We start from the raw sequence: 16848 nt of genomic DNA, 5'->3' as shown, positions 1-16848 counted from the left end.
TCTCTTCCCCCTCCCCCCACTAACCTTGCAGCTCGCTGTGGTGATGAAGTTGCTCGTTATTTAGATCACCTTTTGGTGCACACGGCTCCCCATCCTAAAGTAGCCCTTACCTCACAGAAGGGAGGGATAAATCGGTTCCGAGCTGCTGTACAGACAACCTGCGATTTAATGTCCTTGATGACCAAGGCCAAGGAGCTGCATGTACAGAGTGAGTAATGCCATGACTCACTGGAGTCAGGAACAAGATGACATGAAGCCCAGGATGGGGGTGGGGTGTTTATTACAGCGTAGTCAGGAACTTTGTTTTGTTCACTGCTTTATCCCAGCATCTCAGACAGCACCTAGAACATATTAGATGCTCAAATATTTGTAAAATTAATGAATTTTTACAATTAAAAATGGGTAATTAATGGGTATAGTTTTGCTATAGATAGTGCTGTGTAGTCTGGTTTAACCAGTTACATAGCAAGAAGAGACAGAACAAAAGACATGGAGCATATTCAGTTTTAACATCAAAGTATTAAAATGTGGAAAGGATTTTTTCCTCCTTTGGAAAAGTTACTAATTTGGAAGTAATTTTATTTAAAGAGAAAGCATTGCAGACTATTACAAGATAGCCTTGCAATGGAAAGGGAGATATTCTCCCTTAAGTAAGCTAAATCTGGTTCCTTAGGCCAGCTGTAACTTATACAGTCAGTTGTTCCAGCAGTGTAGAGCTGTATTTGTCAACTACAGTATCATTCTTCAACAGCTTTACCATTCTTCTCCCCAAGACTACTATCCTCCCTCAGTAGTATTCACAGTGGAGGATGTCTTCTACCACACATTGCCAGGAGTAGTCATGGTTCCTAAGAGTGTTCAGTACCTGTATGATAGCTGCATATGAAGGGACAGAAGGGCTCCTTGGCCACACCTAGAAGACCTAAATGTTAACATTTCACAGATGATGAGAATGATTGAGATGCATGATCACACTATCTAAAATTTTATTGACCATTACTAACCAAAGATATTAAACATGATCATTGGGGAATCATTTAACAGTTAGAAAAGGGAAAAGCTTAGCATACATAGCCTTTGCGTATGCTTCCTTGACAAAGGGCTTATGCAAAGACATCAGCTTTATTAAGTTATACTTCTTGATTGTGAATCAGGAAACTTGAACTTAATTCCCAGCTCTGCTACTTACTTGCTTGAACAGTTATCTGAGCTCTGTATCTCTCTTTCTCTATCTGTAAAATGGCAAAAATGACAAGAGAGTCTCTCCTTAGAGGTTATGGTAAGTGTTTCAACAATGAACTGTAAGTAAAAATCTTAGGAATATCTCGAAGTTGGTCAGCCACTACATTTTTTGATTCCCTAGATAAGGTCATCCGTTTATCTGTTCTCAAGCAATTCCAACTGCTAGCAGCCAGATATTCTTCTGGGAGAGTCCAGAAAATATAAAATGTAACTGGGTTCTTTCTGTTATATGTGGTATTCTATTAAAGTATCAGTGATGGCACCATTGTGGTATTGATTACGTTTGTAGAATTTAATATCTTATATGTCCAGCTGATGCTATAACTCTAGATATTCCATTCAAAATATGTTGATTGATTGATTGAATATCCTTTGATTTATCTGACCTTCATATTTCTTTTCTTTGCTATTACCAAGAAAGGGTAAACTTCTCATTCTTGTTCTATAAAGAACCAACCCATATGTAACTTCATTGTTGAGGTCAACTATGCATTTTTATTAATCTCTTAATTATCTAAGCTTTTCCATAAATATCAACCTCTTGCAGATGTACACATGTATCTTCCTACAAAGATATTTCAGGCTTCCCGGCCTTCACTCAACTTACTTGACTTACTTCATGCACCACAAGAGGACCAGGTAAATTTGCACAGGAGGTATTTCTATCAGCTTTTTGCAAAACTGCCATTCTTACAGAAAATAATAGAACTAGCCATTATGGTTTCTACTAGTAACTGGTGGTAGGCAAAATGCCACCATGGTGAAGATATATGTCCTTTTTAGTTCACTTTTTAAATGGGCAAGTTTTTCTAGTCAGGCTTAAGAAAACTAGATTGCTGTATCATGCATTCTGAAGGTGTCATTGTTTTCGCTTTACTTTTTGTCAAAATTTAGGAAACTCTTATGGAAAAGGTTTAGAAAGTGAAAAGATCAACACTCTAGGGCGTTATTTAAGGTGAGCACTTGTGGATTTTTTTTGTCTTTTCTCAAACTAAAGGTTCCCTCTGTTCGTGTAGAAATACATCTTCCTAGAGACCCATCTGGGGAGGTGGACTTCAAAGCACTGGTTTTACAGTTGAAGGAGACCTCCAGCTTACAGGAGCAAGCTGATATCCTCTACATGCTATATACTATGAAGTAAGTGATGGATATTATCAATCTACTTTCATGATCATATAGAAAACGAAGTATAGCATAGTAAGTATAGCACTGCTCTGGAGTCTCACTGTTGTGGATTTGAATAGTTTTACAACCTACCCACTGCGTAACTTTAAAGTCTCAATTGTCCTCATTTATAAAATTTGGATTATACCTACCTCATAGAATTGTTTTAAAGATTAAAACAAGATAAAATATCTGCAGTCTCTAATACAATGCCTGGTACATAGTAAGTGACTAACAACATAAACATTATTATCATTATTATGGTTATTTTAAACCTCCATTATTTGGTAAAATCTATAGATAAATAAATTTTTAACTCAAAAGAAGTAAGAATATGGAGGCTTACAGGAAAAAAAAAGTAGCATTAGTGAGTGTTTGCTGTGTGTCAGGCACCCTCTGCTAGGTGCATTTTATCTAGGTACCTCTAACTCTAGGTACCTTGAACTCCTCTCTCCTGTCCCCCAAATTCCCCCACAAAATTACCTGTTCTTCCTCATTTATTCATGTTGTCAGCACCATGAAGAGGCAGGATGGACCCCCGCCCTCCCCTAATTGGTTTTGGATGTCAAGACTGATGATGCCATACACATACCAGAAGGGTGTGGGTCCTTAAAAAGCAGGGAAAGAGGCTGGATTTGGAATTTTATTATGATTAGGAGGTGAGGCTGGGATGAGGGTTCATTCTCAACAGCACCAAAAGAGGGAACACTCAGACTTTTTTATCAACTTGCCCAGGAGTTGGCTGGAAAGGAAAGGGGAATGGTAGGACTTGAAAGCAGTCAGCAGTCAAATATCAAAAATGGAGTCGCAAAAAAAGAAAAAAAAATGAAGTCGCTCCTATGAAATTCTCCATCTCTATTGTTGGAATCAACACCTACCTAATCATCAAGCCTTCTCCCTATATCCAGTTAATCACCAAGTCTGTCCAGTTTTACCTCTAAATGTTTATCTTCTGCATCTCTAATATTGCTGCCTTCATTCAGGCCTATGTCTCTCCCTAGGATTATTGCTACAGTTTCCTAACAAGTCTTTCTACTTCAATCTGGTTTTCCTCAAATGCATCCTCAACAAAGGAGGGAGAGTAACTTTGATGATGTTGCCGAAATGCCCAGGCTTACACAAAATTAGAGAGAATAGTGTGATGAACACTTTTGGACCTGAACAACTAAAAACTCATGGTTAATCTTGTCACATCTATATTCTCATTCTCTCTTCCTCCTGGATTATTTTGAAGAGGATACACCAAACATTTTATCATTTTATTCTTAAATATTTCAGTATTATTTCTAAAAGACAAAAACCTCTTAAAACATAACCACAATGGGACTTCTGGTTCTGGACAAGATAGAGTAAATGCATTTCTCTCTATTCCTCCTGCTAGGTACAGGAGGACATTATTTATGAAACAAACATAACAAGATGTTGAAAGGTGGAGAGAAGGCAGCAGGCTGGCTAAGGACCTCATGATTCGAGGACTGAGAGGGTGCTGACGTCCCCAGGTTTTCTTTGTTGCCTCACTGGGTGCTGGAGAAGCCAGCAGCCTGAAAAGGCCAGTCAGTGGGCACAGACAACAAAAGCCCTAAGGAAAACCCGTTCTTCCCAGACAAAGGGCTAGGAAAGAGGCACTCAAGCAACACAGACAACTTTTAAACAATAACCACTCTATTCCAGCCAAGCACCAGAGAAAAATCTATGGTGCTACCCCTGTCAACAAAGGCTGAGTGCAAAGCCCAGACTTCTGCTCTCACCAAGGCAGGCACTGCTCCACCTTTCTCACTGCCAGGGGAGTGTCAAAGAAGGCTAGGTAGGGATTTGGGACTTTCATCCCCTCTAGGTGGTAATGAAGTCCCCTTGGCCTGACTCCAGAGCCTATGCCATTTCCATCAGATTATGGTGTTTAATGAGTAAGTAAAAAAGGAAGCTGAAAAGCCCGCCAGCACTAAAGTCAAAGTTTTACACATCCAATTTTATTAAAAATAGCCCAAACATATTTTAAGCCATTTAGGGCCTGCCTGCTTTGTATCCTCCTCAAAACTCAACCTGCATCTGCTAGCAAGAGATAAGCCCTGGGCCATGAGTGTCCCAAACCATTGCTGCCATTCAGAACTTTCTAACCTAGAGCCTCCCCACAGTGCTACTGAGGGACTACACCTAGACCTGTAACCCCCCTCCTCCCCTCTTCCCTGGGAGTTCCCTTGCCCTCCTCCTGTTATGGATGGTAGAACTTGTGCCTTATATAAGCCTCCTGACAGTCTGATGCTGTGAGGGACTTTGCCTCTCATACAACCCTGTCCAAGTGCCAACTGTTAAAGCTTGTTATGTGCTACTACCAAGAAAAAGACATGGGTTTTATTACTCCGATACCTCTATTCCTTTCCTTTTTCCTTTAGGATAAGCAGTCTGTTCAAAAAGTATCAGTTGAATACTTATGTACCAGGCACAATGCTAAATGCAGAGTAATGAAAAGATAGAGAAGGTGAGAAGAGATAAGGGTTAAGGACAGAATGACTAATGACTGTAGCTTGAATGAAAACTGAAGATTCAGCAGGGTCGTTGGGATAGGCAAGCAAAGGCTTGAAACACTCATGCTTTCCTACCAATTCAGGTGGTCCATGGTTGACTGCCAACTCTTCCACTCCTAACATGAGTTTTCTTCATCTAATCCTGTACATACTAACTTCACCATAACATCTGATCAAAACCTGTAATCTCACTAGAACTAGTTACTCTAGTATCAAACCACTTGAGTAGATTGTTTGATGTGCTGCATGGTTTTTAATACACTTGGAATTCTGCCCAGTATCCCTTGTGGATTTGAGTAGAAACTGGGAGGTGGGGTTTCCTGTGTCTTTTGACTAGTATTCCTTCTGTGAGTTGTCTGTTCATAACCATTGTTTGCTCTCCATTGGGTTATTTACATTTTCCTTATAGTAATAGTATATATTACTATTTTGTTTGTTATATTTGTTGCAGATATTTTGTCCAAGGAATTTGTGTTTTAACTTTGTTCATATGCTTCTCTCTATCCAAACTTTCGGTTTTTTTTAAAATATTTATTTATTTACTTATTTGTCTGCACTGGGTCTTAGTTGCGGCACACAACATCTTCGTTGTGGCGTGGGGGATCATTAGTTGTGGCACGTGGGATCTTTAGTTGCAGCATGTGGTGTCTGGTTCCCTGACCAGGGATCGAACCCCGGCCCCCTGCATTGGGAGCGTGGAGTCTTAACCTCTGGACCACCAGGGAAGCCCCAAAAGTTTTGTTTTATATAGTCTTCTCTTTTTTGGCTTCTGAGTTTCTTATCATGCATGGGGAGAACCTTCTCCCCTCCCAGAATTTAAAAATATTTTAAATACCTTTAAGAATTTTAAAAAATTTAAGTCCTTAATCTACTCAGAATTCATTTTTATATGTCTTCTTACTCAACATGTCTAAAGTCAAATTCAATCTTTACCAGAAACCTACTACTGCCTGATGCTTTTCGTGGTATTATCATTCTTTCAGTCACCCAGACTTGAAATTGTGTCAACATCTTCAAGTCCTTCTAATCTCCTGCCTCTCCCTACCACATCACCACCACTACTGTTGGGAATCAGTGACCAAACCTATATCCTCTATAATCTAACTTTCAACCTTTACCATTGCTCCCCCATCACAATGTGAATACTGCCACCAAAACAGCCTGCTACTTATCACATCCAAAACAAAGCCTGTACATAACCACTTTCAGACCTTGGTTCATGTTTTTTCCTCTGTCTGGACTACTCTCCCTTTACCACATCCCATCTCTCCTCGTTGGAATTCTAGCTATCCATCAAGGCCTGGATCATCTGTCACCTCCATGAAACTTTCTCTGATACCTAGGAATAAAAAGGATCTTCCCTGATTATGAGATCTCATAACATTTATTTTCATATTATTTATTTTTATTTTGACTATTTCAAACTTAGAGAAAAGTTGTAAGGATAGTACAAAAAAAAATTCTGAGAAGACCATAATTCAAAAAGTCATGTACCACAATGTTCATTGCAGCTCTATTTACAATAGCCAGGACATGGAAGCAACCTAAGTGTCCATCAACAGATGAATGGGTAAAGAAGATGTGGCATATATATACAGTGGAATATTAGCCATAAAAAGAAACAAAATTGAGTTATTTGTAGTGAGGTTGATGGGACTAGAGTCTGTCATGCAGAGTGAAGTAAGTCAGAAAGAGAAAAACAAATACCATATGCTAACACATATATATGGAGTCTAAAAAAAAGAAAAACAAATGGTCATGAAGAGCCTAGGGGCAGGATGGGAATAAAGACACAGACTTACTGGAGGATGGACTTGAGGATATGGGGAGGGGGAAGGGTAAGCTGTGACAAAGTGAGAGAGTGGCATGGGCATATATACACTACCAAACTTAAATTAGATAGCTAGTGGGAAGCAGCCGCATAGCACAGGGAGATCAGCTCGGTGCTTTGTGACCACCTCGAGGGGTGGGATAGGGAAGGTGGGAGGGAGTGAGACGCAAGAGGGAAGAGATATGGGAACATATGTCTATGTATAACTGATTCACTTTGTCATAAAGCAGAAACTAACCATTGTAAAGCAATTATACTCCAATAAAGAAGTTTAAAAAAGTAATAAAATTAAATTAAAAATTAAAAAAAGAAAAAAGTTCTGGATATCCTTCACCCAGATCCCTCAGATATTCACACTGAGCTTTAATATCTCTCTCCCCCCTCCCTGCCTCCCTCCCTCCCTGTCTTGTTCTTCATCATCTCATCATCACCATCACCACACACACATTTTTTTCTGAACCATTTGACAGTATGTGGCAAACATGATCCCCTTCTACCCCCAGATACTTCAGTGTGTATTTCCTAAAGACTAGGAATTCTCTTATATAAGCGCAGTATAATTGCCAAAATCAGAAAATTAATGTTAATATAATACTGTTATCTAATCTACAGACCTTATTGAGATTTGTTGGTTGTCCCAATAATGTCTTTATAGCAAAAGAAAATCTAAATGATGCATTTCATTTAGTTCTTATGTGTCCCTCATCTCCCTTAATCTGGAACAGTTCCTAAGTCTTTATTTTTAATGTTATTGACATTTTTGAAGGATACAGACCAGTTGTTTTGCAGAATATCCCTAAATTTTGGTTTATCTGTTGTTGCCTCATAATTAAATTCAGGTTATGCATTTTGGGCAAGAATGCTACTGAAGTGATGCTGAGTTCTTCTCAGTGTATCCTATCAGGAGGCACATAGTATTGATGAGTCCCATTTCCGGTAACTTTGACCACTTGTTTAGGGTAGTATCTTCCACGTTCCTCCACTGTAAAGTTACTATGTTATACTTCAAAATTAAAAAGTATCTTGTAGAGATGTACTTTGAGACTGTGAAAATATCCTGTTACTCTTCAGACTTTCATTCACTGTTTCTTGAATCCATCGATTCGTATAGTATAGATTTAGTTTTATTATATTAAACATTTATATTATATATAATTTAATATATTGAATAGATAGCACATTATCATGGTTCAAACATTTTAAAGTACAAAAGGATACAGTGAAGGGGTAAAAAGTCTTTCTCCCACCTCTGTTCCCCAGATACCTGGTTCCCCTCCTCATAGGCAATCAATGCTATTGATTTTTTGTTTATCCATCCAGGGACATTTTATGCATATATAGGTCAATACAGATATATATGTGTTTACTTTTATACCTGTTTACCCAAATGGTAGATTGAACACCTTTTCTTAAGTTTAAAAGTCATTGGTACTTATTTTGTCAGATGTTCTTTTGTTGTTTTTTATTTTCTTATCTATTTGTTGGAATTCTTTTTTTTTAACCTCTTAATCTCCCTCACCTATTTCTCTCCTCCCCCCACTCCTCTCTCCTCTGGCAACCATGTTTGTTCTCTGTATCTATGATACTATTTCTGCTTTGTTATGTTTGTTCATTTGTTTTATTTTTTAGACTCTATATATAAGTGAAGTCATACAATATTTATCTTTCTCTGTCTGACTTATTTCACTTAGCATAATATCCTCTAGGTCCACCATCCATGTTTTTGAAAATGGCAAGATTTAATTCTTTTTTATTGCAGAGTAATATTCCATTGTGTGTGTATGTATGTGTGTATATGTATATGTGTGTGTGTGTGTATGTGTGTATATATATATGTGTATATATCTATCACATCTTTATCCATTCATATTGATGGGCATTTAGTTGCTTCCATATCTTGGCTATCATAAATAATGCTGCAATGAACAGAGCTGTGCATATATCTTTTCAAATTAGTGTTTTCATTTTCTTCAGATAGATACCCAGAAGTGGAATTGCTGGATCATATGGTAGTTCTATTTTTAAGGGTTTTGGTTTTGCCTTTTTTGAAAATTTTATTGAAGTATAGTTGATTTACAATGTCATGTTAGTTCAGGTGTACAGCACAGTGATTCAGTTTTATATATATATATATATATATATATTCTTTTTCAGATTATTTTCCCTTATAGGTTAGTACAAAATATTAAATATAGTTCCCTGTGCTATATAGTAGGTCCTTGTTGGTATTTCTAAGTTTTTGAGGAATCTCCATACTGTTTTCCATATGACTGCACCAATTTACATTCCCACCAACAGTGCATGAGGGTTCCTTTTTCTTCACATCCTCACAAACACTTGGTATTTCTTATCTTTTTGATGATGGCCATTCTGACGGGTGTGAGGTGATATCTCATTGTGGTTTTGATTTGCATATCCTTGATGATTAGTGATATTGAGCATCTTTTCAAGTGCCTATTAGCCATTTGTGTGTCTTCTCTGGAAAAATGTCTATTCAGATTCTCTGCCCATTTTCAATCAGATTGTTTATTTTTTTTTGATGTGAATTGTATGAGTTGTCTATTTTGGATATTAACCCTTCATTGGATATATCATTTGCAGTTGTCTTCTCCTATTCAGTAGGCAGCATTTTTGTTTTGTTGACAGTTTCCTTCTCTGTGCAAAAACTTTTAGTTTGAGGTAGTCTCATTTGCTTATTTTTGCTTTTGTTTCCCACACCTGAGGAGACATATCCAAAAACATATTGCTAAGACCAGTGTCAAAGAGTATACTGTCTATGTTTTCTTCTAGAATTGTTATAGTTTCAGGTCTTACATTTAAGTCTTTAATCCATTTTGACTGTATTTTTATATATGGTGTGGGAAAGTAGTCCAGTTTGATTCTTTTGCATGTAGCTGTCCAGTTTTCCCAGCACCGTTTATTGAAGAGGCTGTCTTTTCTCCATTGTATATTCGTCTCCATTGTTGAACATTAATTAAACATATAATTGTGGGTTCATTTCTGAGCTTTCTATTCTGTTCCATTGGACTGTGTGTCTGCTTTTGTGCCAGTTCCATACTGCTTTGAAGACTGCAGCTTTATAGCGTAGTCTGAAGACAGGGAGCATGATTCCTCCAGCTTTTTCTTCTTTCTCAAAATTGTTTTGGCTATTCAGTGCCTTTTGTGTTTCCATACACATTTTAGAATGATTTGTTCTAGTTCTGTGAAAAATGCCATTGGTATTTTATTAGGGATAGCATTGAATCTGTAGATTGTCTTGGGTGGTATGGTCACATTAGCAATGTTAATTCTTCCAATCCATGAGCACGGTATGTCTTTTCATTTGCTTATGTCACCTTCAATTTCTTTTCTCAATGTCTTATAGTTTTCTGAGTACAGGTCTTTTACCTCCTTAGTTAGATTTATTCCTAGGTATTTTATTCTTTTTGATTTGATTTTAAATGAGATTGTTCTTAATTTCTCTTTCTGATAGTTTATTGTCAGTGTATAGAAATGCAGCAAATTTCTATATATTAATTTTGTTTCCTGTGACTTTTCTGAATTCATTGATGAGTTCTAGTAGTTTTTTGGTGGAATTCTTTATACATTAGGAAAATTGGCCTATGAATTGCAAATATTTTTCTCAGTTTGTAATTTGTCCTATGGCTTTGCTTATAGTGGTTTTTGCAATAAGAGTTTTGTATATTTATATATACATATATATATATATAAATGTATCAATCTTTCTTTTATGGCTTTTGGTGTATAGTTCACAGTTTAAAAGTCCTTGACTCTGAAATTATAAAATAGTTCTCCCATATCTCTTTTAGTACTTTAACATTTAAATTTGATACATTTGGAATTTTGGTGTACAGTGTGAGGCATGGATTCAATGTTTTATCCAGATGGCTACTTGATTGTCTTAACATCATTTAATAAATAGTCTACCTTTCATCATCTATTAAATTCCCCAGTTTCATAGCACTTCATATATCTTTTATGGTACTTCACAGTTGACTTGTGGTATAGGAACTTTTACGACAATAATGTATATGATGTGTGTGTGTGTGTGTGTGTGTCTGTGTGTATATATGTATCTTTTAAAAATAAGCACACATTCTTCTTACTTCTTCATTAGTTCCCTAAGTGTAGCATTCTTTCTGAACTTTCAGTAGTTAAATTAAATCTTTGACTTTAATTTCAGCTACTTTGAAGCCCATTAAGAGGGTAAAAGAATGTATTTTGTCAAAACACAACTGAAACTAAGACTTATTCTTGTCTAGGTATTCGGCTTTCAGTACCGACTTAAAAATAGTTTTACGAGAATTCGTAGTAAATAACATTCATTTCCTAATGAGAGAAACCTATCAAAAACAGGCATATTCACTATGACACAAGCAAAGTATTGTTGCTTGTAGCTTTATTTATAATTAATGTAGACCTGCCTTTAACATTCCAGAGGACCTGACTGGGACACTGGATTGTATGATGAAGGGAGTGCAACAGTCAGAGAGCTGCTTACTGAGCTCTATAGCAAAGTTGGAGAAATTCGTCACTGGGGCCTGATCCGATACATCTCTGGAATCTTAAGGAAGAAGGTGGAAGCACTCGATGAGGTACTATAAATTCTTCTTGAATTTATACCAAATCTAAATGGAGGTGCTTTTTATAAATTGGTTTCTGCAGTTGTTTTTTAAGGCGGTCACCACAGCATCTAACCATTTAAGATGTTGTTTTTCCCACATAACATTTCTGATTATCAGGTAGCTTTTTTTGTTTATGAATGTCAAATATATAATACTGAAGTGTATAAACTGTAGACTTACAGAGGTGTTATAAACTATGAGGATTCTAGGTCTTAAGAATGAATTTATACTAGGCTAAAAGTTCCTACCTTTTAGGAGATAAAAATACTTCATTGTTCCTTCCTAGAAATCACCCTTTTCTGATCTTCATCGCATTTCCTGAGGAAAAGATTGATGTGTCATTAATTTAAGGGGGAGCAAAGGTTTCTAGGCTGAAAACAGAAAATTTCGTGGAAATGTGAGGTGTTATGGGAAGGATAATACTATTATACTATTTATTCCTAGGCCTGCACAGACCTTCTCTCCCACCAGAAACATTTGACAGTGGGACTCCCTCCAGAACCTCGAGAGAAGACCATCTCTGCGTTAGTATGGTTTTTGTTTGGGTTTGATGAAGCTTCTCTGAGACTTTAAGGAGCTGTGTGGACTGACTGCAATTCTCTTGTCCTAATCTATAAGTGGATGATAATGTCCTATGTGTGTGAGCTTCTATCAGGGACAGTGAATGTGAGAATGTTGGTAGTGATAGGACATGAGTAAATGAAAGAGAAGGCTCACAGGGAGTAGTACTCAAATGTATTTTGCTCTTTTGGGGTTTTTTTGTTTGTTTGTTTTTACTTATTGGCTTTACCAAACGTTTTATTCAAAAAACAAACAAATAGGGCAACTGGAATTAGCCCCCACAAAAAATCAGCTATACTCTAGACTTTGTTCCAGGCCTCTCTCCTTGGCTTATTGATGGCTGTTTTTTCCTTATGTCTCTTCACATTTCTTCTCTCTCTGTGTGTCTCTGTGTCCAAATTTCTCACTTATAAAAGACACCAGTCATATTAGATTAGGGCCCACCCAATTACCTCACTTTAGCTTACCTCTGTAAAGACACTCTGAGATCCTAGGGATTAGGATTTCAACATAGGAACTTAGAGGGAACACAGTTCAATCCATAACACCTTATTCCTGGCAAACAGAACCTTTTATTACAAATCAGATCAATTTTGTGGCTACTGTGGGCAATCCAAAAGAAGATGGCATGCCCCATGCCCCCAGAGTGCTTAGTATCAACAGGAGAGTCAGAAGTGTAGGAGGGTGTGTGTGTGTGTAAACTGATGAAACTATAAAAAATCAGTATAACTCTATAAGGTGTGATTGTAAAGTAATAAAATGTCTTCCAAAAGGCACAGCTTAAATTTAGTTTATTACTTTTTAGCCATAATAGTTACTTGTCAAATGTTAAGAATTAACCATGAAAGACTGGTCTGGAAGGACGTCATGGGGTGAGTTTTAAATACAATTTGGAAGGAGAAGGGCAATCCAGGCTTAGAGACGGGAGAGCAGAACTCTCCTGAGTTGATATGGGCCAGAGTGCTTTGGGGAGGCAGTGAACTTTGAAGACTGAAAGAACCAGAATGCTACCAGTAATGATGAGATGTTGAGACACTGACTTGGACTTGGGAGGAGCTTTTTTATTTTCTCAATAAATTTAGCTTTAAGTAGTTGCAGAATTTTGTCTTTCTCTACTGTCCTCTTCCTTAGACCTCTGCCCTATGAAGTACTCACTCAGCTGATAGATGAAGCCAGTGAAGGGGACATGAGCATTTCAATTCTTACACAGGTGAGCAGAATTATAAAGCCTAATCTGGTGATTGATATTTAAAAGTTTGTTTTCAGTTGATCTGGCAATTTCTGAAGACCACAAAATAAGCCTTGTGAGATCTAGGGCATAATTTTTGTCTATATTCATTCCATGCACAGGAAATAATGGTATACCTAGCCATGTATATGCGAACTCAGCCTGGCCTCTTTGCTGAAATGTTTCGACTTCGAATTGGTCTGATCATACAAGTTATGGCAACAGAACTGGCCCACTCCCTTCGGTGCTCAGGTATTCAATTAACTAACTGTTTGAGGCAGAATTCACTTTTAATAGAGTTCTATTGAGTTTTGAATCAGGAGGGAAAGGAATCTAAAGGATTTTTATCAGTATCTCAGAAGCTGCATATAGCAGTCTTGTTCCCATGTTAGTCAGTCTCTATACAAGTCAAGGGACTGCTATGACAAATTTATATATTAGTTGTCAACTTCAAAATTCCACCTCCTAGGGGCTCTGCACTCCCAATGACATTCCTACTAACTCCTAGAGTGATCCGAGGCATACATCAAACTAAGTGTGATAGACTGGGTTCAATTCTGATTCAGGCATGGCCACCTCTGGCTGTCAGATTGAGTCACCACATCAGTTTGATTATAGTGTCAGTATTCTGTGTAGTCAACATCAGGGTCAAATAAAGGAAGGCAATATTTCTATTCATATTTATCTGACAAGACTTTTTGATATTGGCTATAGGTGTATTTGGCAAGGTAGCAGTTTTAGTAGAAGAATAGATGGGGCCTTTGGAAGCTGTAGCACAGAATTATGGGGAGACCCCATGGCATGACTATTTTTTCCCTCTGTATTTGATTTCAACAAGAATGGCAAAGTAATAGAGATAGGGATTGAATACAAAGATAAAATCACAGTTGCAAAACTCAATTTTAGCCATTGTTTCAGTTAAATTTCCCCAAAAGGCTTTTAATTGAGCTGTTAGCAAGTAGCTAAATTTATTGGTTTGAATCTAACCTAAATTACATGAGATAATGTATATTTAAATAACCCTTTAAAGGAATAAAGCTAATGATTATTTTATACCTACCATATGCCAGACACTGTACTTTTTGCTTTTTATTTACATATATTATCTAATTTAATCCTTACAACAACCAACTGGAGAAGGTATTTTTATCTCACTTTTACTGATGGTAAAAGGAATTGAAACTCAAACTATTGGATGTAAAATAGGCTCAAGAATGTATTGTATAAAGAAGATGTGGCACATACATACAATGGAATATAACTCAGCCATAAAAAGAAATGAAATTGAGCTATTTGTAATGAGGTGGATAGACCTAGAGTCTATCATACAGAGTGAAGTAAGTCAGAAATAGAAAGACAAATACCGTATGCTAACACATATATATATGGAATTTAAGGAAAAAAATGTCATGAAGAACCTAGGGGTAAGACAGGAATAAAGACACAGACCTACTAGAGAACGGACTTGAGGATATGGGGAGGGGGAAGGGTGAGCTGTGACAAAGCGAGAGAGTGGCATGGACATATATACACTACCAAACGTAAGGTAGATAGCTAGTGGGAAGCAGCCGCATAGCACAGGGAGATCAGCTTGGTGCTTTGTGACCGCCTGGAGGGGTGGGATAGGGAGGGTTGCAGGGAGGGAGATGCCAGAGGGAAGAGATATGGGAACATATGTATATGTATAACTGATTCACTTTGTTATAAAGCAGAAACTAACACACCATTGTAAAGCAATTATACCCAATAAAGATGTTAAAAAAAAAGAATGTATTGTACAACGCAGGGAATATAGCCAATATTTTGTAATAACTGTAAATGGAAAGTAACCTTTAAAATTGTATAAAAATTTTAAATTCTTTAAATAAAGCTAATGAGCAGTTTTTAAAAAATAAAACTCAGAAAGGTTAATAACTTGCCCGAAGTTACATAACTGGTAAATAGCGAAATTTGAGTCCAAGTCTGCCTGATTCCAAATGATTGCCAGTTCAGCACATTGTTATAAGATTACATGTATATATATATTTTTTTCTCAAGCTTTGGTATCAAGTGATGTTTCATGAGTCTGATTATTCAATAATAAACCTCAAGAAGGGATAAATCCTCAAACATTTGTCACTTTTCCTTAATTGCCCATTACAGATATTTTTTTTCCTGTGGATTCATCAAACCATGGCTATTTATTTCTTCTAGGATAAAGTCAAGATCCCTGGGTCTGATATTCAAGACCCTCAACAGTCTGGCCTCTACCTCCCACTTCAACAGTACTTCCCACTAATTTTATCAGTCCCCATCCTTGGAGATTGATGTCTCCTCTTATTTCCAAAGCATTTATTGTCTATACCTCTCATTTGACACTTAGTATAGCCATGCCATGTTTTACTGTTGTTTATCTTGTATACATGTCCAGTCTTTCCCAAATAGTTGGTCAGCCTCACAAGGTCAAGTACCATGTCATACCTGTTTGTACTAACATTGTTTAAAATCATGACCTACATGTAGTAAACTCATAATAGGTGTCTGATGTTGATGAACAAATTCAAGTTATATTCTCAATATTCTTCATAATTTCATAGATTCATATCTATTCTCTTTTTAAATCCCCATATTTCCAGATAGAGTTGTTTTGATTATTTTAGCCCATCTTCATAGATACAATCATTGCTTTCTCCGACTGGTTTCCAGTTCCATTGTGCTCCTTTCATTCTTCCCACTTTCAAATAAAGATTCTACTGAGTATCCTAATGATGTGGAAGAGGGGTGAAGAAGAAATCAAGGGCCTAGTTAATCCATAAACTGGATAATCAGTCCTTAAATTATTAAGAATCTGTTGGAGGATGAATACCTAGGCAGTATGGTGCTGGAAATCTATTTTCTTTAACATCTTTATTGGAGTATAATTGCTTTACAATGTTGTGTTAGTTTCTGCTGTATAACAAAGTGAATCAGCTATATGTATACATATATCCGCACATCCCCTCCGTCTTGTGTCTCCCTCCCACCCTCCCTATCCCACCCCTCTAAGTGATCACAAAGCACCGAGCTGAGCTCCTTGTGCTATGCAGCTGCTTCCCATTAGCTATCTATTTTACATTCAGTACTGTATATATGTCAATGCTACTCTCTCACTTCATCCCAGCTTACCCTTCCCTCTCCCTGTGTCCTCAAGTCCATTCTCTACGTCTGCATTTTTTCTTCCAATCAAGTGACTCAGAAATTCTAAGCAAGAAAGGAAATAGAGAAAAAATAGGGTGAGAGTGGCAGGTCAATTAGAAATCCCTCTGTTCTAACATTTCTGCTGAGTAGCTGAGGAAGCCACAGATGGCCTGATGAATCTCAGTCCTTCAGCCATGAAGAACCTCCTGCATCACATTCTCAGTGGCAAGGAGTTTGGCGTGGAACGAAGTGGTAAGGTTGAATCACTGCATTTCTATTTCAGAATGTTTGTTTTAAATGTCTCATTGATTTTAAAGTGTTTCTCTTTTATCAGCGGAACTTTTCTCCCAAATAAATAGGACCCCAGTATATGAAAGTTAAAACCAAAACTGTCTTCTGGAACAAGATTTGGAAACCACTGTGTGTCTTTTTTTCCCTTAAATGATATGTCAGTTAAGTAGATTACTAGCATATTTTGTTTTGGACTGTTTTATACATTCCCTTACATTATCTTAAGAC

At 37.1% G+C, this 16848-nt stretch overlaps 1 protein-coding gene across 1 annotated transcript in view; it reads left to right on the top strand.

Annotated features, from left to right (window-relative positions):
• The window catches only part of PHKA1 (phosphorylase kinase regulatory subunit alpha 1), a 137532-nt gene that overhangs the window by 106742 nt on the left and 13942 nt on the right, over positions 1 to 16848 (top strand). The window contains 8 exon segments of the mRNA XM_065901003.1: positions 32 to 208; positions 1790 to 1881; positions 2240 to 2379; positions 11198 to 11354; positions 11829 to 11908; positions 13077 to 13155; positions 13296 to 13425; positions 16480 to 16581. Of these exon segments, the coding sequence (XP_065757075.1) occupies positions 32 to 208; positions 1790 to 1881; positions 2240 to 2379; positions 11198 to 11354; positions 11829 to 11908; positions 13077 to 13155; positions 13296 to 13425; positions 16480 to 16581 (957 nt within the window).

The sequence above is a fragment of the Phocoena phocoena genome, chromosome X (assembly GCF_963924675.1).
Source record: "Phocoena phocoena chromosome X, mPhoPho1.1, whole genome shotgun sequence".
In the NCBI taxonomy this organism is placed as follows: domain Eukaryota; kingdom Metazoa; phylum Chordata; class Mammalia; order Artiodactyla; family Phocoenidae; genus Phocoena; species Phocoena phocoena.
Note: the sequence above shows the minus strand (reverse complement) of the source record. Positions and strands in the feature narration are given on the sequence as shown.